Raw genomic sequence first — 27,495 nt, forward strand, 5'->3', positions numbered from 1 at the left:
GAACTATTTGTAAAAATAATAAAGACGCAATATGAATGAATTAATGAATAAATGAATGTTGTTGTAATTTATAGCAATAGCAGTTAGACTTATATACCGCTTCATAGGGCTTTCAGCCCTCTCTAAGCAGTTTACAGAGTCAGCATATCGCCCCCAACAATCCGGGTCCTCATTTCACCCACCTCGGAAGGATGGAAGGCTGAGTCAACCTTGAGCCTGGTGAGATTTGAACCGCCGAACTGCAGATAACAGTCAGCTGAAGTAGCCTGCAGTGCTGCATTTAACCACTGTGCCACCTCGGCTCTATATATAATAGATAATTATAATAGTTAAAACCAAATAACCTCACTAGTGAAGGGGAAAGAAATTTAAAGAAAATAAATATTTCTGAATCAAATGCTGTTTAAAAGAAATCTGTTCAATGTGCTTAAAATATATAATGAAAACATATTATTAAGACATAAATTGTATAATGATGACTTCTGTGGCCCTTCCTTCCTTCCTTCCTTCCTTCCTTCCTTCCTTCCTTCCTTCCTTCCTTCCTTCCTTCCTTCCTTCCTGACAACACTGTTTCATATCCACATATGCAGAAATAGCTTTATATTTATTTTGCTTATGCTTCCTTCCCTGTCTTTCCTTTTCTCGTATACAGGGGAGACCCTGCCTTTAGCTACTTCCAATCAGATTCTCTTGAGGTTTAGTGCCAAGAGTGGAGCATCTGCAAGGGGCTTCCATTTTGTCTATCAAGGTATTTCTCTTTCCTTCCTACTTTCTTGAGTTTGGCTGTGTCACAAAGTATGAATATTTTGCCATTTCGAATGAAAAATGTCATGTAACCTTAACTACTTACCTTTCATCTCAGAAGCTATATTTCTTGTTTTGGGATGTATGAGACCAGAATAATTAAAATGTAATGTGTGATATCTATGAAATATTACATGGGATAACTCACAACCTGGTTTCTCACATTAAAGATTCTGAACTGAGCACCACATGTAGAACACTTATGTGAAGATATTCATGTCCAAAGGGGGCAGCAGAAGCAAAATTCAGAGTACATGCATAGGTAATCCAATTCCAGTGTATGTTAAATTGGGATTGATGCCAATTTAACATACATTGATGCTGATCTCTGATGCTCTTGGAAGGCAGAAGACTGGAAGGCAGAGATTTGATGAGTGTCCATTTCCGCCTTTCGGACATTCGGATGGTTGATTTCTCCAACTCCTTGTTTTTTCAAAATACAAAACAAAGAAAAAGTGACTTTCTGATCTCTCCAGCTATGCAAAATAGAGTTATACCATATTTCCTATGAGCTCTGGAATTATGTCTCAAATTAGAAATACTTAAAGAAGTAATATTGATGTTCTTGTTATTTCTAAAGTATCATGGGTAAGCAGAACATGACTCTCTATTTTGTAATACTTTTTACACTATTGTTACTTTAGCAAAATATAAATGAAGTTAATGAAATGTTTATTTACGTCAGCATTTGTTTTGTTTCTGGATAGAAGATCTAATTTTAATATATTCAACCTATGCCCGGCTGAGATTATTAGCAATACAAAACTATATGGATATCTCTTCACAAAAAACTCAGTGAAAAATTTAATTTAATACATATGTTTGGCTTGCAGCCTAAGGCTAAAATCCATGGTAATTTTCTTGGAAACAAGTTGTTTTCAGTTGGATATATAATATTCTTACTACAGGTGCCTGAGATTATGCTGGTATAACAGAAATGCAGGGCAAAAGGGCATAAATCTAGTTCTTTTTACCTATGATAGCTATTTATTTATGAATGAATTGATGCTTTACTTGCTGTCCTAAATATTTTATTTTAAAAATGCATTTAGCATAGGAATTTAAAATCCATATCTATGTCTGATTTTTTTAAAATAATAACAATCATATTTGCAGATTATTTTAGTATTCTTTTGCTTGTTATTTGCTTTTTTCCCCTTAGTGTCCAGCAAACAGCACAATGCAGCAAAGTGATTGATTGGTCTGCATTTAAGAGTTCTTTAATTTAAAAAAAAAGTTTAATATCATGGAATGAAATTTGCTCTTAATTCTTCTATGAAAAGAAATAAGAAACCAAAAAAAAAAAAACCCACTATATGGGAATTTTCAATCTTACTGGGAAATTTTAGCAATAGCAATAGCAGTTAGACTTATATACCGCTTCATAGGGGTTTCAGCCCTCTCTAAGCGGTTTACAGAGTCAGCATATCGCCCCCACAGTCTGGGTCCTCATTTCACCCACCTCGGAAGGATGGAAGGCTGAGTCAACCTTGAGCCGGTGAGATTAGAACCGCTGAACTGCAGAACTGCAGTCAGCTGAAGTAGCCTGCAGTGCTGCATTTAACCACTGCGCCATTTCGGCTCTAAATTTTCCAGGACTGACTGCTTCTAAATACCTTTAAGAGACACATCCGCATTTCTGAATGAACACTTTTACTCTGGCCTACAAGTCCTTGTATTTCTCACCTAGTATTCCAGTATGATTCAAGTCTATGTTCACTTTTCCACTACGCTGACTTCCATTTTGTTACATAGCATTGAAAAAATGAAGAATAATTACTATAAAAATGCACTTGATGTCCAATGCTATTTAAGATTAACTTGTCTATACCAGAGTTTAGAATTAGATTGAGGATTAGGAAGAGAGAAAGAAGTCTATAGCTAACATGATTGCATATTCTGAACAGAATTGTTACAAGATTCAATTTCTATCCTTAGATTTTGAGATAATGGAGGTTTTTAATGCCATTTTCTCTATTACGTATTTCATTTTCTGTCATAAAAGCTATCTTCCTTTTTCCTCAAAGCTGCATTTTTCTATATATCACATTGCACAGAAAAGTATGATTAGCAGTAGCTGTGCTCACCTCTGCAAAACCCCACATTATTGACATTTTGTGATGCTAAAGTTAAATGTCCTCACATTTTCAGCACAATTGTGTTTTAAAGGGAATAATCTGCATTCATTTCCATAATTATACTTGACTTGCTTACTTCGTTCAAAAACAGAACAGTTGCAAGACATTAATGTATAAATCCATATAAAAATGCTTTATACAGTGCTGTGATGAAAAGCAATCAGCCATCTTCAGTTTCAATGACTCTTCTATAATGTCTTTCTTTCTAAGGTCTATGTTCACTAAAGTTTGATTGAACGCTTCAATGCGGCTTTCCATCAGTTCTTGAAGAAGTTGCTGACTGAATTGGGTTTCCGTTGGCAACTGAAGCTTTTTCAGTGGTCATCATTTAAGCATTAATCATTGCATATGATTAGATCAGTACATAATGACAGGGCTACAAGAAATGAAAGTGAAGGGGATTGTGGGATACTGCTAAATGTAGGTTGTAGGAGAAATATTTGGAAGGGAGAATAGAGGACGCATTCTTCTATCTCTATGAATAGATTTATTAGTAATGCTTTATTTCATCCAGCCATTTCTGACTTTTGCACACTTCTGTACTTTTTGATTGATGATAGAGTGAATTTAAAAGAAGGAAGAAGTTTACATATTGGATGATTCTTTAGTCTCTACTGTTGAATTTTCAAACAAGATATCAACAATCTGAACTACAATCTGGAATAACGTAGAACCTGAACAATCTCAGTAACTAATCTCATATCCAACTGATAGTTATTTATAGAGCCGAGGTGGCGCAGTGGGTAGAGTGCAGTACTGCAGGCCACTTCAGCTGAACTGCTAGCTGCAGTTCGGTGGTTCAAATCTCACCAGCTCAAGGTTGACTCAGCCTTCCATCCTTCCGAGGTGGGTGAAATGAGGACCCGGATTGTTGTTGGGGGCAATATGCTGATTCTGTAAACCGCTTAGAGAGGGCTGAAAGCCCTATGAAGCGGTATATAAGTCTAACTATTGCTATTGCTGTTGCTAAAGAGAACTTGTGCTTTATAATTGTTCTCCCTCTCTGTATTACTAGGCATAACTATATTTCACATTCAGACCAATAGCATTTTCTGAATAACTGTCAAAATTCTAAGAGGTGCTTTACTATCCCATGGAAATTTTTGTTTTTCTAAAAAAAAAGCAGTATGATAATTGTAAAATTGATTGAGGCGTTGTTAATGCTACCTCTAAAATTATATAAAATTAAATAACAGTTGCTGAAGAGGATGATTTTTAATATCTTGTCTCTGTCTGAATTAGATATTCAGAACAATCAGGGCTTAGTACAACTGTGGCTTGTTTGTAACTATGCAGTAACTGTGGCTGCTACAGGGTAATATCTGAATTGTGGAATGAATATTTCTGCGTAATTTAGTGTTAGAAGAAAAAGTACATAGCTGATCATTGAAATGCAGTCCATTTTCATTTTTCCATTACCTTTAGTGGAAGTCATCAGAAAACTCCTATGTCATTTTTATAGTTAGCACAAGCCAGGGCCAGTTACAGGATCTAAAGGAATTTAGACATCAAGAGATCAGTGGAGTCTTTAGTTCTCCTTTCATAATTTGTGGTTTGTGGTTTCTAACTACAAAATAATTGGATTTCATTATATAGTAAAAGATTAAAAATAATTAAATGCTGAGTGGAAGGACTGGAGAGAAGAGGTAGAAAACTTTGAAGTATTTTTAAACTTGTATATTTGCTAATTAGCTTGTTTGGTGATTGTTATGCCCTTTTGCACATCAATTTCATGGGTATTTAGCTCATAAGTGACTGGACTCAGCAGAGAGCAACTTTTGATCATATCACTTTGCTCGCTAAAAGAGACTTTAATGGGAACTTGACTTGGAGACTTTTTTTTAAAATGTTGCCTGAACTTGGTCAATGTCTACTGTCAACCATGTAGCAATGTACAACTCAATCTCATATGGCTTCGTGTTCTGACCCCCCTCGTTCCACACGACACACACGCTGAGCCAAAGATAAGTTATGGAATTTAATCAACAGACAGACAGGTCCATGGCAGCAAACCAGCACAGACAAGCTTGGGCAGCAATCCAGCACAGACAAGCCCTGGCAGCAATCCAGCCTGCCAAGCTCACCATAATGTTCTCCGACATTCGATTCTGTGTTGACTTCTGCAAAGAGGGGTGTGTGCACAAGTAGCTTTTTATAGTCTGGAGAGGAGCCTAATGACCACCAGCTGAGTGCAATTACCTCCTGTAATTGCGTAATTGTTCCTGACGCCTAGTAGCTCTTTGATGGCGTGCATCCAGGAACAACTCACTACTGGCTCACTCTCCCTTGTCTCCTCCCCACTGGTCCAAGGCTCAGGTGCCTCCTGGTGGCCAACCAGCCTCTCTGCACCCTGCTCAGAGTCGGAACCCTGTCCAGGGTCCTCCACATCCTCCAGAGCCGACTCATAGGGGCCCTTGCTGTCGGAGTCTGGTGGCAGCTCCAACGGCTCCTGCTGGGCCACAACAGCTTCATATGCCAGTTCGGTTGCTGCCTTGTCTCCTTATGCAAGTACAGGTAGTCCTTGACTTACAACATCTGATTTAGTGACCATTCAAAGTTACAATGGTGCTGAAAAGTGACATGACCATTTTTCACATATACGACCATTGCAGCATCCCCATGGTCATGTAGTCAAAAATGGCAAGTGGATGCCAATTTAAGATGGTTGCAGCGTCCCGGGATTATGTGATTTCCCGAGGTGGCGTAGTGGTTAGGGTGCAGTACTGCAGGCCACTTCAGCTGACTGTTATCTACAGTTCAGCGGTTCTAATCTCACTGGCTCAAGGTTGACTCAGCCTTCCATCCTTCCGAGGTGGGTAAAATGAGGACCCGGATTGTTGGGGGCAATATGCTGACTCTGTAAACCACTTAGAGAGGGCTGAAAGCCCTATGAAGCGGTATATAAGTCTAACTGCTATTGCTATTGCTATTTTGCAACTTTCTGACAAGCAAAGTCAATGGGGAAGCCAGATTCACAAAATGAGGCAAAATTCACTATTCACAAATCTCTCTTAGCAACAGAAATTTTGAGTTCAATTGTGTTCATAAGTCGAGAACCATCTATAGTTTATCTCAACAGACAGAATGGTCAAATTGGGTATCAGGAAGAAGGTCTGCAGGGACTCCACCTCATCCTCCTGGGCCACCTGCCGAGCCACCTGCTGGGCTGCGTTCTTGGCCGCCACCTTAATGTCTGATGGGGAGGGCAGAGCAGTGGGGTCGGTCCTGAGGGGCTGCAGAGGAAGCGCCGAGAGACAACACCCCCCCCCCAATTGTCCATATTGTTATTTATGATACTGCATGCTTCCCAGAGTCTCTTGATAGTGAGATAGGCAACATATAAATTTAATAAATTACTAAATAATGAAACATGTATGAATTTAGCAAATTTACCTAAAAATAAAGCTATTACTTGAATTGGTGGCACTTCTCCAATAACGCTTCCTTTTTCATGCAGCGGTTCCACGAACGAGTGATACACAATGCAGCTCCGTTCCAGAGCCAAGATATGGCAGGAGGATTGGCTCCGAATTTTCAGCCGGCTCTGTAATTCGCTTTGAATGTAGTCCCGGCTACCTTCTCCAAGGCTCCAAAGCTATCCGCTGTCAGTCTGTGCCCAATGCTTTAGCACAGTGGAATGACACAGTGCCAACCTGTGTGGGTAAGGCTTATTATTTTTAGGCCATACATTTCCAAGTCAGAATCTACGAGCATAAATTAAGAACACTATTAGTTTTGCTAAATAGCATTAAATACATTTCCTCACTCTTGATTAATGTAGGCTACATCCAGTTTAAAAGAGCAATATGTCTCTTCGATTGTAATTGAGTACTAGCTGGTTGACATACAGAATAGATTTTGATATAATAATTTATTGCATTTACATAGTGGATGCATATTTTGCTCAATTTTTCTTATCATTATGACTGCCTCTAAAACCTTAAGTTTAAGATGAATCTCTGGCAATTGGAAATATACCATAATTGGACTGAAACTTGCTTTGTAATGTTAATTAACTAATGCAATTGAAAAGCAACAGTATTTTAACATTACAACTGATTCTGATTCCATTTTATTACATCCTGAATCAGAATGGCCTTTCTTGGCAAACGGCTTGTTGTGTTTGTGTTGTTGTGACACTTTCCATAAGAACCGGGTTTCCATTTTGGATTCAGTTTTTGTTTCTCTCTAGATATTTGTATTTTTCAGTAATGCCTAGTGGGCATATTTTACCCCCCAAAAAAACAGAAATAGACACTATTTCCAGTAAAAAAAAAAGATTGCAAATCATTGTCATATGACTACCAAGCAATGCAGATCACCATTAATGCAGGCCAGTTATCGAGCACCCAAAATGTGATCATGTGATTGTGGGGGTGAGGGGGAAAAAGCCATCGGAATTTCAAATCCAGTTCTTAAGTATCTTTTTTTGAATCCATCATAACTTGGAACACTTACTAAGCAATTGGTCATATGTCAAGGACTACCTGTCTTTCTAAATTAAGTTATGTCAAAAATAAAAATCCTTTCCTTGAAACTTTTGTAGCTAAGATCATTAGCCAAAAAAAAGTAATTGGTATAAAGATGAATGATAAGGGAAACCATAGTATAATAACAGGTTGTTAGTCCTCAAAATTTTTATCTGTTTTCCTAATACTCTGTTATATTTTTGTACTATTGCTGTGGTGCTTATCCCTTTCTAATCCTAAATTATATTGCCTGACTTTTAGAAAACTTGGTCTGAAATGAGCTGAAAGTCGAAATAGTAAAAACTGTTTGAATTTAATATGGCCTTATTGTGACATTATGGATTTAACATCCATAGACATTATCAGAGAAAACATAACTGTTTTTGTCTACATATAATTCTGGAATGGGGAAAGCACTTTTTACAGCAAGTGTTCTGTTTTTCTTGCTTTGTAAAGACATAAATGAAATGTAATTCCTGGTTTTAATATCACTTCCCTTCTTTGTCAGCAAGGTTTAAGCTTTATTGTTACTTCAAATTCAATTTTCTTTCAGTGCCATGCAGCCGGAATTTCACTGAACGCAGAGGTACTATACTGTCTCCGGGCTACCCTGAACCTTATGGTAACAGCTTGAATTGTGTGTGGAAAATCATAGTGACTGAGGGATCAGGTATTCAGGCAAGTCCATATTTTGCAAACAGTGGAATATAAAGTACTTCAGAATTAAAGACAAGATATTACTAATTTATTATTCCTCCTCTAAGTCCCTAGCTAAATGTAAACAATAAGAAAAAACAACTCTCGTTCTGCATTTTTGTATAGATTCATTCACAAATTCAGAATCCCTCAACACCCCCCACATCTTCTGCATGTAAAGTAGAAAAGCCAAAATTGCTTCTGTTCACCACACTTAACTTCAATGTAATTTAGTGGAAATTGACTTTAATTAAGGAACTTGTTTGGAAATCAGTTTTATGCATATGTTGATCATCATTTACTTCACTGGTACACCATATGCTACCAGATAAAGCTATAATGATTGCTACATCTTAATGCAGTTTTTTTTTAAAACTGAATGAAACTATGGTATATTTATTATATATTTATGTACATATGTTATCAGAAGGAAACAGATTGACACCGAAGATATTGTGCATAGCTGTTTTTGTGAAGTTAATGTGGCTTGCCTTCTTTATGATATTTGCTTCAACAAGGCCTTCATATCATTCTTGAAAGATGCTGTTAATAAATTAAAGAAGCATTTTAAGCATTTTAATAAAAAAAACATACTGTTCAAGACAACGAACTGGGATTTTTTAAAAATAAACCCTTCTGGATTGAAAAGGCAAACTGTGTCACTGTCATATATGTGCATCTATGAGATATATATGGCATGTATATCATTATACAAGAATGTAATAATGAAAAAAAACCTTTTCATATTAAAAAACAATGAAAACAACACTTGTAATTTACACAATCAAAATTATTTTTTTAAAAAAACATTTTAATTAATGTCTTTGTATTCAGGAAAGCTCATTGCAAGATGCTATGCCTATTAAATAGCAACTGATATAGAGCTTAATTTTAACGCATGTTCATTTTCATACAGCATTACAATTCAAAATGGCTACAGAGAAAATTTGCAGAGATTGTAAAAGAGGATTTCTATCCAAAAAACTCTTCAATCAGTTCAAAATATTTAAGTTCAAAATCTGAGTTTAGAAGTTCACTGGAGCTTATATCTAACAGTTTCCAATGGCTTTGTCACATGTACTTCCATATGTTACCAACTTCTTGTTCAATATGTAAACATTACATTTAAAAAACTCTTTAAACCAAATTACATTGAGGGCCCTTTAAATCAAAACTTTAATTAGGATTGTCCTCTTAATATTCAAAAGACTGTTACATATTTTCTTAACCTAGAAATGTCTTAGTAATTTTCTAATGCTCGTACATACTCCTGTATTCATATATATTTTAAACGACCCACAACCTTGGTCATATTTTAATGGGTATAGTCATCTTTCAATCTTTGTGATAAATGAAATAAAAAAATATGGATAATTTCAAAACAGCGACTATTCAGTGATGGCAATACATTCAGTGAAATATGCAAAATAGTTTATGGGTGGATTTTGGTGTATAAGTATGTATTCCACACTTATTTTGTTAGGAAATTGCAAGTGGATGTGGGCTATAAGAGGGGGTGGGTTTATTCCATTGATTGCTGCCTCTCCCGGATGGCAAAGGAGCAATAAAAGAAAGATAAATGAGAATAAGTAAATTGGCTCTAAAAATATACTCCTTAGAATGTTTTTTTATAGCTGCACAAGTAGTATTTCAGTCTGATTCTGTAGTTCACTATTATTTCACCCCAAAATTCTTCCTTCGTAGCGGTTAAATTTACCTCATTTTACACATGCTTCAAGTTAGGCTATTTAAGTGGAACTGTATAATTCTTCTTGTTTTAGTAGCATTTCAATCTTATTTTTGTCTAGTACCGTCATGGCGAACCTATGGCACGCGTGCCACAGGTGGCACATGGAGCCATTTGTTAGGGCACACGAGGCATTGCCCTGTCAGATCCAGCGCACATCCGTGCCCTGACCAACTTACTTTGGTCTTCTTTGAAAAACTGGCCCTCTGGGGAAACCAGAATTTTGGGAACGGACTTCCAGTTTGCTCGTACGGCCGGTTTTCACCCTCCGGAGGTTTCAGGAGGCTTCCCTGAAGGCTCCAGGGGATGAAAAACGCACCTATGGCCAAACTGGAAGTCCATTCCCGAACTTCCGGTTTGCCTGTAGGGCCAGGTTTTTGTGCTCTGGAGGTTTCAGGGAAGCTCCTGAAGCCTCCAGGGGGCCTCTGGGGAAGCGGTTAAAGCTGTTTTTGCCCTCCATGGGCTCTAGAAAGCTTCTGGAGCCTGGGGAGGGCAAAAAACCTGTGCCAAAAGTGGGGAGGTGCTGGTCACGTGTGCATGCACACTGGATCACGCACATAGCATTATGGTTGTGGCTACGCCTATGATGACCCCCCTGCACTCCCCCCGCTTTTGACCCACAATCCAAAAAAGGTTAGCCATCACTGATCTAGTATATGCTTTATACTTTTGGTCTATAATTATAAGGATGCATAACATTTTTACTGTGTGCATTTTCCACATTTGTGAGTTAAAGTGTTATACATTTATCCTTAAGTCAGCAAAAAGTATACTAAAATTAAATCTACTACCCCTATTTTTGGTTCCTGTTCTGAATAAATTCCTTCATTAATTGCTTCCGTTGCTCTTCTGATTTTGTGATAAGTAGCATAAAGCAATTAAAACTGGTATTTCAGATTTCCCTCCCCTGTCTTACCTTTGTTTATGCAGACAATAAATGTAGACTTTCAAATTCCTCCAGGCTCTGTAAAACAGCAGTGATAGGAATGGTGATCTCATTTTTTCATTGCTATTTCAAGCTAAATACACTGTTACACTATTTCCCTGTTATGATATTTATTTATCTAATTCATATAGCCACCCATATTACGATCAAATGACTTTGAAGAGTGAACAACAACAAAAAAACAATACAATATATATCTAAAACCATTATTGTTAGCAAGTATTAAAAACATTTTAAAATACTAGGAAAACAGATAAGCAAGAATAATACGTGACCCGTCAAAAGCGCGGACGGCAAAAGCGCGATCGACAAAATCGCGCCTTTGACGTCATCACAGCGCGACGAAAAAGATCGAAAAATTCAAATAAAAATTAATAAAAATTAAATTAAAGCAAGCCGATTCACATAAAGGTAAGGGTTAGGGTTGGGGTTAGGGTTAGGGTAAGGGTTAGGGTTAGCTTTAGAGCGTTAGCGTTAGCATTAGGGTTAGGATAAGGGTTAGCGTTACGTTTTTCGTTACTTTAACGGTTAGGTTTAGGGTTAGGTTTAGGGTTAGGTTAAGAGTTAGGGTTAGGGTTAGGTTTAGGGTTAGGTTTGGGGGGGTTAGGGGAAGGTTTTAGCTTTATTTTTACATTTTTTCGATCTTTTTCGTCGCGCTGTGATGACGTCACAGCGCGCTTTTGTCGAGCGCGATTTTGTCCTACGCGCTTTTGTGGTGGAACCGAATAATAGATGAAGAGATGTTAATAATAATGGAGCATCCTCACTAGATTCCCCTTCTGGCATAACTAGGTCTTGAGGGATGTTCAGAAGTTAGAAGTGATGAGGCCATTCAAGAGCCGAGGTGGCGCAGTGGTTGGGGTGCAGTACTGCAGGCTACTTCAGCTGACTGCAGTTCAGCAGTTCGGCTGTTCAAATCCCACCAGGCTCAAGGTTGACTCAGCCTTCCATCCTTCCGAGGTGGGTAAAATGAGAACCCGGATTGTTGTTGGGGGCGATATGCTGACTCTGTAAACCACTATGAAGTGGTATATAAGTCTAACTGCTATTGCTATTCAAGTATTTCAAAAAAATGTTTAGCATTCCACTTGATCCCATCTAACCTTCCCTCTACTGTGGCAGGTGATAAATTCTAACTCTAATAACAATGGTCATTTGATGTTTCTGACTTGAGGGGAAAAAAACTTTGTTTACAGCTAATAACTACTGTAATTAATTCTGTTTATTCATGGGACCAGGGGGGCCTTTTACCAGGTTCGACTGGTACCTCAGTTGCGCCCCTTCCTGGATCGGGATGCTCTGTGCACAGTCACTCATGCCCTTGTCCTTTGTCGCCTGGACTACTGTAATGCTCTCTACATGGGGCTGCCCTTGAAGAGCACCCGGAAGCTTCAACTGGTCCAGAATGCGGCTGCGCGGATTATCATGGGGGCACCTAGCTGCTCCCATGTTACACCCCTTTTAGGCGGCCTGCACTGGTTGCCGGTTGTCTTCCAGGTGCGATTCAAGGTACTAATTATGACCTTTAAAGCGCTCCATGGCTTAGGCCCAGGGTACCTGCGAGACCACCTACTGCCACCGGTAGCCTGCCACCGTCCAGTCTGATCCCACAGAGTTGGCCTCCTCAGGGTGCCGTCGGCCAGACAGTGTTGGCTAGTGACCCTCAGGGGGAGAGCCTTGATGCAAACCAAATGCAATATTAGAGATAGGAAAAAGCAAGATGTGACCAGGACACATTTGTACTATAGTTAGAAGCAGGTGGGGTATTACCCTGCTCATGTAATTTACATCGCTGTGTTTGTTGTCAAGTTTATTATGATGTACTTTTCTGAAAACATAGTAATTATCATGTTTAATGAACACTCAGTGGTATGGTTTTCACAGATACAGGTAATAAACTTTGCCACCGAGCATAATTGGGACTCTCTTGAAATTTATGATGGTGGTGATATGACAGCACCAAGGCTTGGAAGCTTTTCAGGTATGTAGGAATCTATATTGCCTTTGATTGGCCAAAACATAAGATGCAAGCTATTCAAGTTTCTCTATTTTTCTCTACGCACAATACACTCTTGTGTGCCACTTCCTCCTAGTACCTTAATAAAGAAAATTATGAAAAAGAATATGAAATGCTTTGTATAATACTTTGCAGGGTCTGAGTATTAGTAGAGTCTTTCATTGAATGCTTTGAATATACAGCAACAGCTGTGATTTATCTTAAGTGCTTAATTCTTGTTATCAAAGCCTGGCTGTTGTAATTATGGATGGAATATGTCCACACAGAAATTGACATGTTGTGAGGCAGTAGAGGAACAGATTAATTCCGTACACAACTTGCAGCTCAGTTTTTATCCTTATTGTGCTGTATAAGAGTACTTACGTGAATAATAATCCTAATAAATTCACAAGTGCTACTCGGATAGAAAATATAGAATGATTATAATGAGTTAACAGATGCTAAAATATGTTCCCAAAATTGCATTTGAAATTTTAATATAAATCCAAGTGGGATTGTATTAAAAAGAGGATGTGGGAGATGTACATTCAATGTGCATTGAATTTAAATTTATATTGAATTTAATATGCTGTAAAAATATTGTTAGTAAAACTAAAACATATTTCCAGGCGGTTTGTCATTATTATAGCATCATGTATACTTTTTTTGATTCACCATAAAAAGATTCTTCCCTTACATGTTGCTTCTTTTTAATTAATATGAATATATATATATATATATATGACTTTTGGATTTCTGTAGGTACCACAGTACCAGCACTATTGAACAGCACTTCCAATCAACTTTATTTACATTTTCACTCTGATATCAGTGTAGCAGCAGCTGGTTTTCACCTGGAATATAAAAGTAAGATGTTTAACATTATTTTGCTCGCTAAAATAATTTATATTTCTCCTATAATATAGTGCACAATATCTATATATGTTGCATGAAAACTGTGCAAACTATTATGTCTCTTAATCTCTTTATTTCTGGAGACAATCATCCATAAGTAGGCATCACAACAGGGGTGCGTTTCAGCAGGTACGCACCGGTATGGCTTAGGGGTGCGAGGGTCTTGTAACTTGATAGTTTTAAGACTTGTGTGCTTCAAATGCCAGAGTTTCTAAGCCAACATTTTGGTTGCTAAGCAAGAGCGTTGTTAAGTGAGTTTCACCACATTTTACAAGTTGGCCATGCCCACCCGGTCACATGACTGCCAAGCCACTCCCACTCCATCACATGATCACCAAGCCACTTCCACCTGGTCACATGACCACCGAGCCACTCCCACAAAACAGCCCATACCTACAGAATAGGTTCTTAAAAAATTTGAAACCCACCACTGCATCACAATTATAGCAAGCCACATGAATATTTTTGAGTTTGGACAATACTGGGAAAAGTGGAGTGGGGAAGGTTGACAATGATCAGAGTTGCCTGGAAAACCATTGTGTGTTTTACTTACCACTATCACATTTACTTTCCTAAGTTTATATCTATTTATGAAATAGTATTGGTTCTATTGACATATACTCAACAGACATCAGGAAGTGTATTTTAAAATACACTTCCATTTGTCTGTTCAGCTATTGACAGATAATTGATATACACATGATATGCGTACAGATCAGGGGTGGGTTTCAACCGGTTCGCGACGGTCCCTGCGAACCGGTTGGTTGGCGAACCCGGAAGTAAGTAACTTCCGAGAACGGCAAAGGGCCCACCCGCCCGCCCGTGCTCCTTACCTGGTTTTGACGAGTTCTACGCTTCCACGCATGCGCAGGACGCATACAGCGCCTGCGCGATCCTCCAGGAGCAGCTGGAGCATCGCACAGGCGCTAGTACGCATGCGTGCACTGAGCGCGTGCACGAGGACGCCGCCGGCCCCGTTCCAACCAAACCGGTTGGAACGGGGCGAGAAACCCACCCCTGGAACAGATGGGTAGGTGGGTGACTGTATGAAGAGGGGAAAAGAATGTGGATGTAGGAGAAACTGACTTAACTTGTGACAGAAATATTTATCATTTCTACATTAAGTGTTTGTAAAGTTATTCACACAAAGATAATAAAATATCTAAAGGAATACCAATTAAAACCAGTCTTTTTTTCAGAAAGTTCTTTATGTACAACTTCTAAAGTATTGTTTAGATCAGCGGTGGTCAACCTTTTTATACCTACCGCCCACTTTTGTATTTCTGGTAGTATTAAAATTTTCTAACCGCCCACCGGTAAAGTAATGGTGATTTATAAAGTAGGGAAGTAACTTTACTTTATAAAATTCATAAAGCAGAGTTACAGCAAACCCCTACCGCCCACCATGAAAGCTGGAACGCCCACTAGTGGGCGGTAGGGACCAGGTTGACTCCCACTGGTTTAGATTAATAACTTTTATCATATTACAGTTATCATATTAAAATGCCTTATATTTCTTTAAAGTGTGCTTTGTATTTGAAGTGCTTATATAAGAAGATTTAGACATGGAGAAGTACACACAAATTATATTAAAAATGAATTATGGTTGTTGAAAATTAGGCTGTTGGTTCGAGATGTATGTTTTGAAATTTAGCCACGCACATGGATTTGTACAAGTCCAGATTTGAGCACATGTCACCTTACTTGCTGGAGCTGCATTTTTCTTCTGGGTCCAATTCAAGGTACTGATTGCCCCCTTTAACACGCTACATGGCTTGGGACCAGGTTATTCAAAGATATATCATCTTTTCCATGTTACATTCACCCAGCCCACCAGACTGGGATGTCAAGATATGTTACAGGTTCTCTCCATTAAGGAGGACCATCTAGTGGGACCAAGATGGTGGCTCTCCCTGTGGAAATCAAGCCCACCGAGATAAGATTGGCTCCCACCTTGATAAACAATTGGAAGGCCCCAAAAACATGATTTTTCCAATGGGTCTGGGGAATGGAGTCCATCAAATGGTTTGTTTGATTGCGGAGTGTGAAATTTTATTGAATTTTGTATTTGAGGTTTTACTTCTATAAGCTGCCTAGAATCATTATGAGTGAGTTGGATAACCATATAAATTTCTTAATAAATAATAAAATAAATAAATAAAACCAGACTTTTACCTTCTTTCTACTTTGCCTAATATCCAATTTAGTAATCAATAAACTGAATATTCATCTAGAATTTATTAATTAAGAGTCAGCAACTTGATATCTAATATTTGTTAACTGAAGAATACTTTTCATTTTGCGGCTTTTCTGTTCTTTTCAAATGTTTTCCTGTATCAGTAACTTCTTCATATGTAATACCAATTTTACTATAGATAACAACCTTAGATTTCTAAGGTTGAATATATATATTTCTAAGGTTGGGTATAGATTGGGTTACCCAATGCTGCACTTTAATACGCAAAAATTAAGTTCCCATTGTAGAAAAGCAATAAAGGACTTACACGGATTGATGTTTATTAGACGTATGCAAATTAAGTCATTAAAGATTCCCCTAGCATGGATATCCATCTCATCTTAATGAGCAATTGTATGCAAACAAATATACTGACAAGCACCAATGGAAATACTTATAATTGAAGTAATCACTATTATAGATTGTTTAACTGTAGAGAGCCGAGGTGGCGCAGTGGTTAAATGCAGGTTACTTCAGCTGACTGCAGTTCTGCAGTTCAGCGGTTCAAATCTCACTGGCTCAGGGTCGACTCAGCCTTCCATCCTTCCGAGGTGGGTGAAATGAGGACCCAGATTGTTGGGGGCAATATGCTGACTCTGTAAACCGCTTAGAGAGGGCTGAAAGCCCTATGAAGCAGTATATAAGTCTAACTGCTATTGCTATTGCTATCTCACCGGCTCAAGGTTGACTCAGCCTTCCATCCTTCCGAGGTGGGTAAAATGAGGACCCGGATAATTGTTGGGGGCAATATGCTGACTCTGTAAACCGCTTAGGGAGGGCTGAAAGCCCTATGAAGCGGTATATAAGTCTAACTGCTATTGCTGTTGCATTTCTACAAGTAGGGACATTGTATAAATGTATGAGAGAGCATGAGGTATTAGTAGTCGGTGAGCATAGTACAGACAGAGGATACTGTGCGGGAGTGAGAACAAGTCAGTTAATTTCGATATTGAAAATATTTATAATTTATAATCCTAAAACACAATACTTTATAGTGAATCCTGCTATAAATAGCACTTGCGTTCAATGGAAATATTTAGCAAAGTATTAGACAGCCATCTATTTCTGATAACTCTGTTTATGAATGCATAGAAACATTATGCAGAACAAAACCTTATTAGTTTTTTTGGTGTCTCTATGTATAAATAAAACGTTTAGTGTGGGTAAAGGATAATAATAAAACCAGGCAGCTGGCTACAAGGAAAGTGATTTGGAAAATGCAGTAGCATTCAATTCCTTTGATGGATGTTAGCATTCTTTGGTTTGAATCAGGGGTGAAATTCAGCAGGTTCTGAACCATAAAATTTGAGTAGTTTGAAGAACCGGCAAATACCACTTCCGAGAGTGGGGTGAGAATGGAGATATTGCAATATCCTTTCCCCAGGAGTAGAAAGGAAATGAGGATTTTGCAGTATCCTTCCCCTGCCACGCCCACCAAGCCACGCCGACAGAACCGGTAATAAAAAAAATATGAATTTCACCACTAGATTGAATATAATCTGAAGATTAAAATGGAGGCACATTAGTTTGAAGTACTCTTTGGAATAATATTGCCACTTATGCTTAGAATGTTTCTTGCCTCCCCGGGTGACTTCTTTGTATCAGTTTAAATCCTCCAACAATTTAGTCACAATAGTTTCATTATCGATGTATTTCTCTTTTTCATGGATTGTATAATTGATCGAATATATTCATTTAATTGATCAGAGAGATTCAGAATAGGGTGAAATCAATAACTAATGCAAGATTTAATCCATTCAACGGACATAGGATAATAAGTTACAGTAGAATGATAATAAAGATTGCTGCATATTTGAGTCACGTCCTCAGAGGGGTGTTGTTTTTCCAACTTCATTTAATCTGTCTCGCAGCTTTTGAAAGGGTACAGCTCTATTTCAGTGGAGATGACAGATCAAAAATGTATAAGGAAGAAAAAAAAATTAATGAAGAACAGTTTCCAAGAAAGACTTCCCTTCATATTGCGCCACTGCTTCATTGGCGTGAATCCTTAATGAGACGATTGGTTAAATGTACTATGCTATGATGCAAAAGAGTGGAGCTTAAGTCATAAAGCCATGATCAAGTTTCTTCATTTTGATGTCATGAATAGATGTTTATATATAAATGTACCCGATAATATTAGGCAAGAAAGGAAGCAAAATTAGCCTTTTTCCAGTTCCCTTTTCTTATCGAGGTGGCGCAGTGGTTAGGGTGCAGTACTGCAGGCCACTTCAGCTGACTGTTAGCTGCAGTTCAGTGGTTCAAATCTCACCTGCTCAAGGTCAACTCAGCCTTTCATCCTTCCGAGGTGGGTGAAATGAGGATCCAGACTGTGGGGCCGATATGCTGACTCTGTAAACCACTTAGAGAGGGCTGAAAGCCCTATGAAGCGGTATACAAGTCTAACTGCTATTGCTATTGCTATTATCCCTTTCTTGTTTCTAATCTTAAGATTAGTTTGCCTCTTCCCCCTCTCCTTTTTTTGATAATTAAGTTTATCTCCGGAATGTAAATTTCAGACTATGTTCATACCAGATTCAAGGCTATCATAGCCTAGCCTCTAGTTAGCAAATTGTGCAATCTTGACTTTATGAAAGCATTGCACCAATAGATACACAGATAGAAGATGGAATTTTTTTTAATCACATTTAGCAATACTGCATATCGCCCCCAACAACAATCCGGGTCCTCATTTTACCCACCTCGGAAGGATGGAAGGCTGAGTCAACCCTGAGCCGGTGAGATTTGAACAGCCAAACTGCAGAACTGCAGTCAGCTGAAGTAGCCTGCAGTGCTGCATTTAACCACTGCGGAACTGGATGGGTGGAAGCTGCCAGCATGGCAGTGGGAGTTTGGACCATGGGATGGACTTGTGGGTGCGGGGGCAAGATCTTGAACTTTCAACTGGGTGGAGAAAACCAGGAAGCTTTCAGATTCGGGTTTTCTCAAATGTGCCAACAAGGCTCTCTTAATGAATTGGGATTTTGAGCAATACTTTGCCTTGGGCTCTGATTTAATTTTGGATGCTATTTGGAACCCTGACATTTATCTTAATGTTGAGATACAGAGAGATATAACATCTTATCTATGTTGCCAGTAGAGATCTGTGTTTTAGATTTAAGGATGTAAAACATGTTGCCTTTCAAATGTGACACAATCAGGAGGGTTAATAATGATGGATGTGGTGAGATATAGTGAAGACCGCACAGTGTTTACCATTTCTTCAACACAATCTAGAGTTCGTTTCACCTTAGCAGTGGTAGAAATATATTCTAAATGTGCTGTGGTATGAATCTGATCTCACATCTATAGATAGTATCGTTATAACTCAATTCGCAAAGGCGCATGCAGTTAAAAGCCCACTGACATATTTAATGTCCCTTTGTGTGCGGATGCTGTGGATGTGTATATTCATTCATTTGTAATTATGTGACTGATAGCAATGGGTAATGCTATTTTTATGATTATGATAAGACACCTTTTATTTAGCGTAAGATGTCAACCATGCAACCATATCAGATTGTTTTCCATGCTGCAAGCCATCATTAGTGGCGGAAACACCCAATTAGATTAATAGAAGAATTAATTAAATTCATGACTCAAAAAGACAGTAAGATAATTAAGACTTTATAAATATATGCAATTGTGATTATATAAGGTTACAATCTTAATATGTATGTATATGTATATGTATATGTGTATGTGTATGTGTATGTATGTATGTATGTATGTATGTATGTATGTATGTATGTGTGTATATATATATATATATATATATATATATATATATATATATATATATATATATATATATATATATATATATATATATATATATATATATATATATATATATAATTGATATGTGTTGATGTACCCAAACATGAGTATGGATACATAGTGTGAGTTTGTGTGATTCTGTGTTTGTGGGTGGGTTGTCTCCTGGAGACCAAATGAAGTAGTTCCTGGAGTTTTCTTGACAAGGTTTTTCAGAAGTGGTTTGCTCTACAATTGAGAAGGACTGACCAGTCCAAGGTCACCCAATTGGATTTATGCCAGGGTGGAATTAGAACAGGGCTACGCAATTGGTTTTCCTAAGGGGACACATGAGAAACTGTTATGGAGGGCCACTGTGGCTGTTGCCACCCCATTCTCCACTGCTGCATCCCACTCCTGCTGCTTCTGCCCTGTCCAACCCCTGCGTCAATACCACCTGCCACCCCACGATTGCTGCCCAAATCCCCTCACCAGTCCTGCTGATGCTAAGGACCAGTCTGGGACTGCCTGCAGACTGGATGTGACCTGCAGGGCATAAAATGCCTAGCTTTGGACTAGAACAATGTTCCAAGTTCACTCCATTAAACGTTGGCATCTTGTGGTACTTAGAAATAATGCATTATGCATTAAAATAATATATATGTGCATATACACATATACATATAGTCATTCATTTGTTCATCTATGTCATGGGTGTCAAAGTCGCTGTATCACATTGCTGTGACATAACATATTGCAACAATTTTTTTCTGTTCACAGAGCTGGAGTGGGCATGGCCTGTGTGTGACGCATCCCACAGGCCGCCAGTCTGACACCTCTGATCTACGTAGCTACATACCAAGGGTGTGTTGCTACTGGTGTTACTGCCAGTTTGCAACCCATGCACAACATGTGCAGGTGCTTTGTGCCAGATGCACGCTGTTCATGCATGCACTGTTCAATGTAAATTGTTCTGCGTACGTACATATATGTTCTGACCCCCCCACCATACAGTGAGTCACGCAGACACAAGATTACTGCTAGATAATTTATTCACAGTTAATTAACACACCGACAAGACTTTGGCAGCAACCCAGACTTCCACAGATAAGAAATACACACAAAAGCTTTTCCAGCTTTAGTATAATAGTTGTGTCCTGCAAACAGCCTCCTCCCAAAGTCTCTTCTTATATACTTTCTTGGGAGGAGCCTAATCACAACCACCTGGCCCCAATTATCTTCTGTATCTCCGTAGTTGCTGTCGACACTTATCTGCTTGTCTTTGCCTGGTGTCTGGGACCAACTCCCTTAGCTCCTCCCCACTGCTCCAGGGCCTGACGTCTTCACCACTGCTCCAGGGCCTGACGTCAGGGACAAACTCCCTTTGGCTTTCACTGCTGCTCCATGCCTCAGGTGCCTCCTGGTGGCCAACCAGCCTCTCTGGTCCCTGCTCAGAGTCTGAACCCTGTCCAGCATCCTCCACATCTTCCAGAGCCGACTCATAGGGCCCCTCGCTATCGGAGTCTGTTAGTAGCTCCAACGGCTCCTGCTGGGCCACAACACAGATGTATTGTAGAATCCGGATTGTTGGGGGCAATATGCTGATTCTGTAAACCGCTTAGAGAGGGCTGAAAGCCCTATGAAGTGGTATATAAGTCTAACTGCTATTGCTATTGCTATGTATGCTCTATATTTAGTACAGCAGAAATGTTTTTTCGAGTATTTTTAAACAACAGCATTTCATAATTTACAATCATGTTGTAAAAATGATGAATGCAAATTATGATACTTAATTATCTCTAAAATAAAAGGCACAGGTTTTGTTCTTTTAATAATTCATTACATTTTGTCCGGGGAATTTTATCTTTGTTACAGTGAAAGTGAAATGTAGTCTATACTAATACACTTTTAGAACTATTAACAAGATGGCACTGCGGTGAGCTTTCTTGTCATTGATGGCAGCGATGCCCAAAAAATATTGCAGGCCACTGTAATGACATGCCTAGATGAATGCCTAGTGGTAGACCTGGAGTGGCAGAAGTATTTAATAAGCTGGAACTGGGATGAGATCACCAGGAGAGTTATCAATATTGACATTAATGAGTTTTATGTCCTGTGCCAAAAGGGTGAGCTGACCTGTGAAGAGCATGCAGTAAGCAATTTCCTACACAAGGAAAGCACATTGCCCTTGAAAACAGCACTTGCTATTCATAAGTTGTGAATGGAAAGTACAGTATGTAAAGCATCTGCTCTAAAGAATTCCGTACCTTGTTCTGCCCTAGGCTTTTTTAGCTCTGTTTATTTTTCATTTTAAAACTCAGTTCATTATGAAATAAATCATAATCGGAGAACCTTTTTTATCATATTGAGAGATTTTTCCTATGCACGCAACCGGTGGTATATTTAATGTACACATAAAGACTAATTCTTTCATTGTTGTTCTGAGATCACACGGATTTACTACATCATATTTTAAATTCAGTTTTGTGTCATCGTATTCATAACTGCTTCAGTTTGAAAGACTAACAGTAAAAGGCTGTAAAAAGAAATTTTGAAATCCTATGCTTCCTTTCAGCTACCTTCTTGAATCTTCTTTTCGTTTTGGATTATTAATCACCTTGTTGAGAACTTCCTGTTTTAAGCTTTGTGTAGTAATTAGATAATCAAGACATAAGCAATAAAACAAAAGCAATATGATCTTAATGCACTGTGTTTTTTTTTCTTTTATTTATTTTAGCTGTAGGCCTTGCTTCCTGCCCAGAACCTGTAATTCCTAGCAATGGATTTAAAATTGGTGATAGATATATGGTGAATGATGTTTTATCATTTCAGTGTGAGCCAGGATATACATTGCAGGTACCTGATTTTTTTTTAATGGTACATCCATCTATCTATCTATCTATCTATCTATCTATCTATCTATCTATCTATCTATCTATCTATCATCTATCTATCTATCTATCTATCTATCTATCTATCTATCTATCTATCTATCTATCTATCTATCTATCTATCTATCTATCGTGTGTGTTTTACATCCTTGGATATAAATTTTGGGCTACCATAACTGGGATGCCAAGATCTGAATGACCATTAGTTGGCAGATAATTCTGTTTTTATCAACTGGTTTTGCAATCCAGATCTGGTAGCTTTAGCAGAAATAGGTATTGTAATATATACTGTTCATATTTTTGTCATTGAAAAACTATATTTTGTATTTGTATTTAGATTTCTTTTGTATACAGAAATTGACATTTAGAAACAGATAATTCTCGGATACTTTTTATCTCTGCTGAATAGAATCACATACATTCAAAATGTTACATATTTTATTCCATTAATATAAGTGACTTAAAGAAACAATCATAGCAAGGGAAAGAAATATATTCTCTGATAATGAAGGAAAAATTAATTTTATAATAGGTGATGCAGCCAATTAAAATCATCGAGACAAGTTTGAATTAAATTTAGTCCAATTTAGTTAGACTCATCTAACTAACTATTGTTGTGAGCATAGTCACACTAATTCCACTAAATAGTATGAAAATGATCTGAAGGAATACCATACCAGTGGAGATCATTTCTTGAAACCATCCTCTATGGTTGAGAATTTTTAGAAAGACTGATTTTACATTATAGTGCATTATCTTTGTATCATTTAATACAAGTGAAGTCAGGGTTAAATCTGATCCTTTCTGCGTGCAAAATATATACGTATCATTTGGCTATTATTTGTCTCCCAAATAATTTTGGAGAGATTTTTATAGCCCGGTTAATAAGGCCAGTTTGAGTTTACAGCACAATGCATAATGTAGAACTCTGCAATAAAAAAACATTTTTATACTTGTCTCCCTCTATGCATATTGCTGTTTCATTTATTTTCAAACAGCAGTTGAAAGATACACATTGAGTTAAACTTAAGTTTGTTTCTTGTTCTTCTTATTTTATTATTAATGCATATTTCACTATTTTAATATGTTATTGTTCCTCTGCTAGATCATTCACAAAACCAGTATGATCATTCTATAATTTTATTTGCATTAATGATGTTATCTTGAAAAATAAAAAAGAGTTGATTTGCCTAGCTTAGATACTTAAATCCTTAAATACTAGCTTAAATACTTAAATAAAAATAAGCATTTAATTACACAATTTTTACAGTCTCAGTTATGGGAGAGTAATATACCATAAAATGATGACTATAAACAGAAGCATTTGAACATTCAACCATTATTGCCCTCTTTGGCATTTCTTATTCTCAGAAGAAAATTCAGCTTTTTCCCTGCAAGATCACAAGGCTGAACCCTTTATTGATTTACTTCTTTTATAATATCTTTATTAAGTGTTGACATCCTACAATAAAATGCAAACTAACATAAAGGGAAAAGGGAACAGCAAAACAAATTAAAGAGGTAAAGAAATTCATCAAACAAATACAATTAAAGTGACCTCTGATTTTCTTTTTATACAGAGATGTTAACACTACAACTAGCTCTCTGTAAGTTTGAAGAAAATATGCTTTTGCACAGCAAAGCAAATGGTGCACATGGCAGTTGTAGCTCAGAACATCTCAACCAGCTTAACAAATAACTTCAAATAGTGGTAACAAACGTTTATTGACAATGATACAATTTAAAGCCTACAAATGTGAATGCATGCTCGGTTGGATTTTCTGAGGTTCTGCATAGTCAGTTACTATGACTATCATAGTATATGTACACCTACATATACATATATACCGGTAAGGGCCAGCAGCCACCACTCATGTGCGGAGAGGTTCGCAAGTGAGCACAAGCAGCTGCCACTCCCAAGATGGGCGCTTCAAATGCAAGCACAAGTGGCCAACACTGGCGCAGTGGTTAGAGTGCTGTACTGCAGGCCACTTCAGCTGACTGTTATCTGCAGTTTGGCTGTTCAAATCTCACCGGCTCAAGGTTGACTCAGCCTTCCATCCTTCCGAGGTGGGTGAAATGAGGACCCGGATTGTTGTTGGGGGCGATATGCTGACTCTGTAAACTGCTTAGAGAGGGCTGAAAGCCCTATGCAGCGGTATATAAGTCTAACTGCTAATCGCTAACTAACACTCATGCAAGGGAAGTTTTGCACATGTACGTGCCCGCTGCCTGCATGTCCTGGTTCTGAACAGGCCGTGACCCGGTAGTGCGCCGCAGCCTGGTGGTTGCGGCATATACCCCTTTCTCGCTCTCTTTGGAGAATCAAGGAAGATATACATTTATCCCATGTAATAAAACTACCCTGATGGAGATCCCAATATCTCTCTGTCTTCTATCTTTCTATCTTACCAGGACAATCACAATATCTTTCTATCTTACCAGGACCCTGACATATCTGTCCAGCTGGCGCAATTTTGTACTACCTTTTGCTGATCAATTATACCTGCTGTTGAACTTGAACGCAAATTTTGGAGATTGCCACTGCTATTTGTGCTTTGGTTAATAGAAAAATTACGTAATTTTATTGCATATTTTTTTTAAAAAATATGAATAATTGAGTTCTATATTATTGTTGTGTCCAAAGACCAAATGTGATTTTATTTGGTATCCCCTCCTATTCAGGAGTTTAATATGGTAGCAAACGTTCAACCTACAGGTAGATAATGTTTCTATATTAGGTAGCGCTTCATTATTTGAAAATAAAATTGGGACTCAGAAACAAACGTTTAATAATAATGAACAGTAATATTTCAATACCCAATTATTTGTCATTCGATGTAGAACTGAGTTCATGGTATTCCTGCAGATAACTTAGTTGAAAAGGGAGTTTATTTTGTCATGTTAAATAAGTGGTGATCAAAAATCTTTTTAATCTAGTACAGATTACCCCAAAGCCTATCAGTACATCCCAATTTCTTTCCCCTTTTTTTTTGCATTGGTGTCCAGTTCTTTTGGAAGCCATCACTCATACAGTCATATATACAAAATTCTTATCTCTACAAATACAGTATTTGTATTGTCACCAAAGGGGCAAATAGCAATAGCAATAGCAGTAGACTTATATACCGCTTCATAGGGCTTTCAGCCCTCTCTAAGCGGTTTACAGAGAGTCAGCATATCGCCCCCAACAACAATCCGGGTCCTCATTTTACCCACCTCGGAAGGATGGAAGGCTGAGTCAACCCTGAGCCGGTGAGATTTGAACCGCTGAACTGCTGATCTAGCAGTAGCCCGCAGTGCTGCATTTAACCACTGCGCCACCTTCTCTTCCCAAAGGAGAGAAGGTGGTGGTGGTGCCATTTGGCCCACTGATTTCATAGGTTTGCCATTTTGGGGGACTTCAATAGCACTTTCCTCAAACTTAGCAATAATTGTTTGAGGGAAGACATGGTTATTAAACTATATAATTTGTGCTTAGTAGTTTTCATATAAAGGCACATTTTCATTCTGAAATCACTTTTGAAGAAGGACATTACTTTTTAAAATTAACTTCCTTGAAATAATGATTCTTTGGGAGGAAAAAAAATTCTTCCCTTTGGTAATGCAGCAAAGAATATGAATGAGAGTGTCATGTTGCTGTGCAGTTCTATATAATAATTTAGTTTAAGGTTCTGGAACAACTTCTTAAGTCTTGTAGCACAACTCACTTTCCATTTTTAAAGGAATTCTAATTAACTTAAAAGTCTTTTATTTGTCCTTAATTAGAAAACTGTCATAAGTAATAAAGTATAAGGGAAGATTAATTGGCAAAGGGATTTTTCTAAAATCAATAGTGAAAACCATTGTGTCAAGCTGCTAAATGGAAGCTTCGAAAATAGGACAATGTTGCATAATTATTTTATTTTTGAATTTTTTTTAAAGGGACGTTCTCATATTTCTTGTATGCCTGGAACAGTTCGCCGCTGGAATTATCCTTCTCCTCTCTGTATTGGTATGCATATATACATATTTTTATTCTGAGTGAACATTGTTGAGAATAACATTAGTAAAAATAAAAAAGTTTAATTAGCTGTATCTATTTTTGTCCCTCTGTTATCAAAGCTATTTAAGTAGAAAATACCCAGTTGCTTAATGGTCGAGCTCCTGGTTCACATTTCATTTTAGGCATGAAGTACTAGCAGATTTTCATGCTTGGGCAAAAAATCCACCTGCCGGTGTAATATATAGTACTCCATACAGCTTAAGCGAATGAAATACTCTATATAAATGCTAAATTTTATTACAGTAAGCATTAGGAAGATGCATATTTCAGTGATAGCATCATTTCTTTAATAACTGTTTTTGCTCAAACAGAAAATATATCTGAAAGATTTTTACCATTGCTTAAGTCTTTATGCAAAACTGTGTTGCAGCCTTTATCTTCTTTATTCCTTGTATGTAAATTGTATCAGGAAAACTCAGTATTCATGCAGAACCTGGCCAAAATTTCTATGTCATTTTAAGTGGAATGCAAAGGAAAAGAATAGAACAGAACAGAACATAATCCATTTACTGCAATAGATAAAGAACTACATAGTCTAGAAACGAAGAGACATGGGGTTCTAATCAAAAGTGGGTTGCTCCCAGTTTGGCCCAGATTGGGCAAACTGGTAGTAGTGGTGGTAGGAGGCTCTCACTGAACTCACTGCTTTTTGTGTAAACATTGAGCTGGTCTGGCTTTCTTAAGAGAAGGAAGGAACGAAGGAAGGAAGAGAGGGAGGGAGGGAGGGAGGGAGGGAGGGAGGGAAGGCTTGATTATGGGTGCACAAGAGCAAGCTATTTGAATTAATACAATCAAGACCAGAATTGGGGGGAAATCGTCAAATGATGGTTTCAAAGTGCAGATTGTAAAAAAGAGG

The 27,495-nt window shown here is 37.9% G+C and overlaps 1 protein-coding gene across 1 annotated transcript in view; it reads left to right on the forward strand.

Moving 5' to 3' along the window:
• CSMD1 (CUB and Sushi multiple domains 1) overlaps positions 1 to 27,495 on the forward strand; it is a 1,072,234-nt gene that overhangs the window by 941,937 nt on the left and 102,802 nt on the right. Inside the window, exons 34-40 of the mRNA XM_087718982.1 lie at positions 653 to 748; positions 6,400 to 6,603; positions 7,965 to 8,089; positions 12,685 to 12,781; positions 13,559 to 13,663; positions 22,441 to 22,559; positions 26,519 to 26,588. Of these exons, the coding sequence (XP_087575108.1) occupies positions 653 to 748; positions 6,400 to 6,603; positions 7,965 to 8,089; positions 12,685 to 12,781; positions 13,559 to 13,663; positions 22,441 to 22,559; positions 26,519 to 26,588 (816 nt within the window). The remainder of the gene's footprint in view (positions 1 to 652; positions 749 to 6,399; positions 6,604 to 7,964; positions 8,090 to 12,684; positions 12,782 to 13,558; positions 13,664 to 22,440; positions 22,560 to 26,518; positions 26,589 to 27,495) is intronic.

The sequence above is a fragment of the Thamnophis sirtalis genome, unplaced genomic scaffold (genome assembly GCF_051295495.1).
Source record: "Thamnophis sirtalis isolate CommonGarterSnake01/CBP01778 unplaced genomic scaffold, rThaSir2_p1.2 scaffold_6, whole genome shotgun sequence".
In the NCBI taxonomy this organism is placed as follows: Eukaryota; Metazoa; Chordata; class Lepidosauria; order Squamata; family Natricidae; genus Thamnophis; species Thamnophis sirtalis.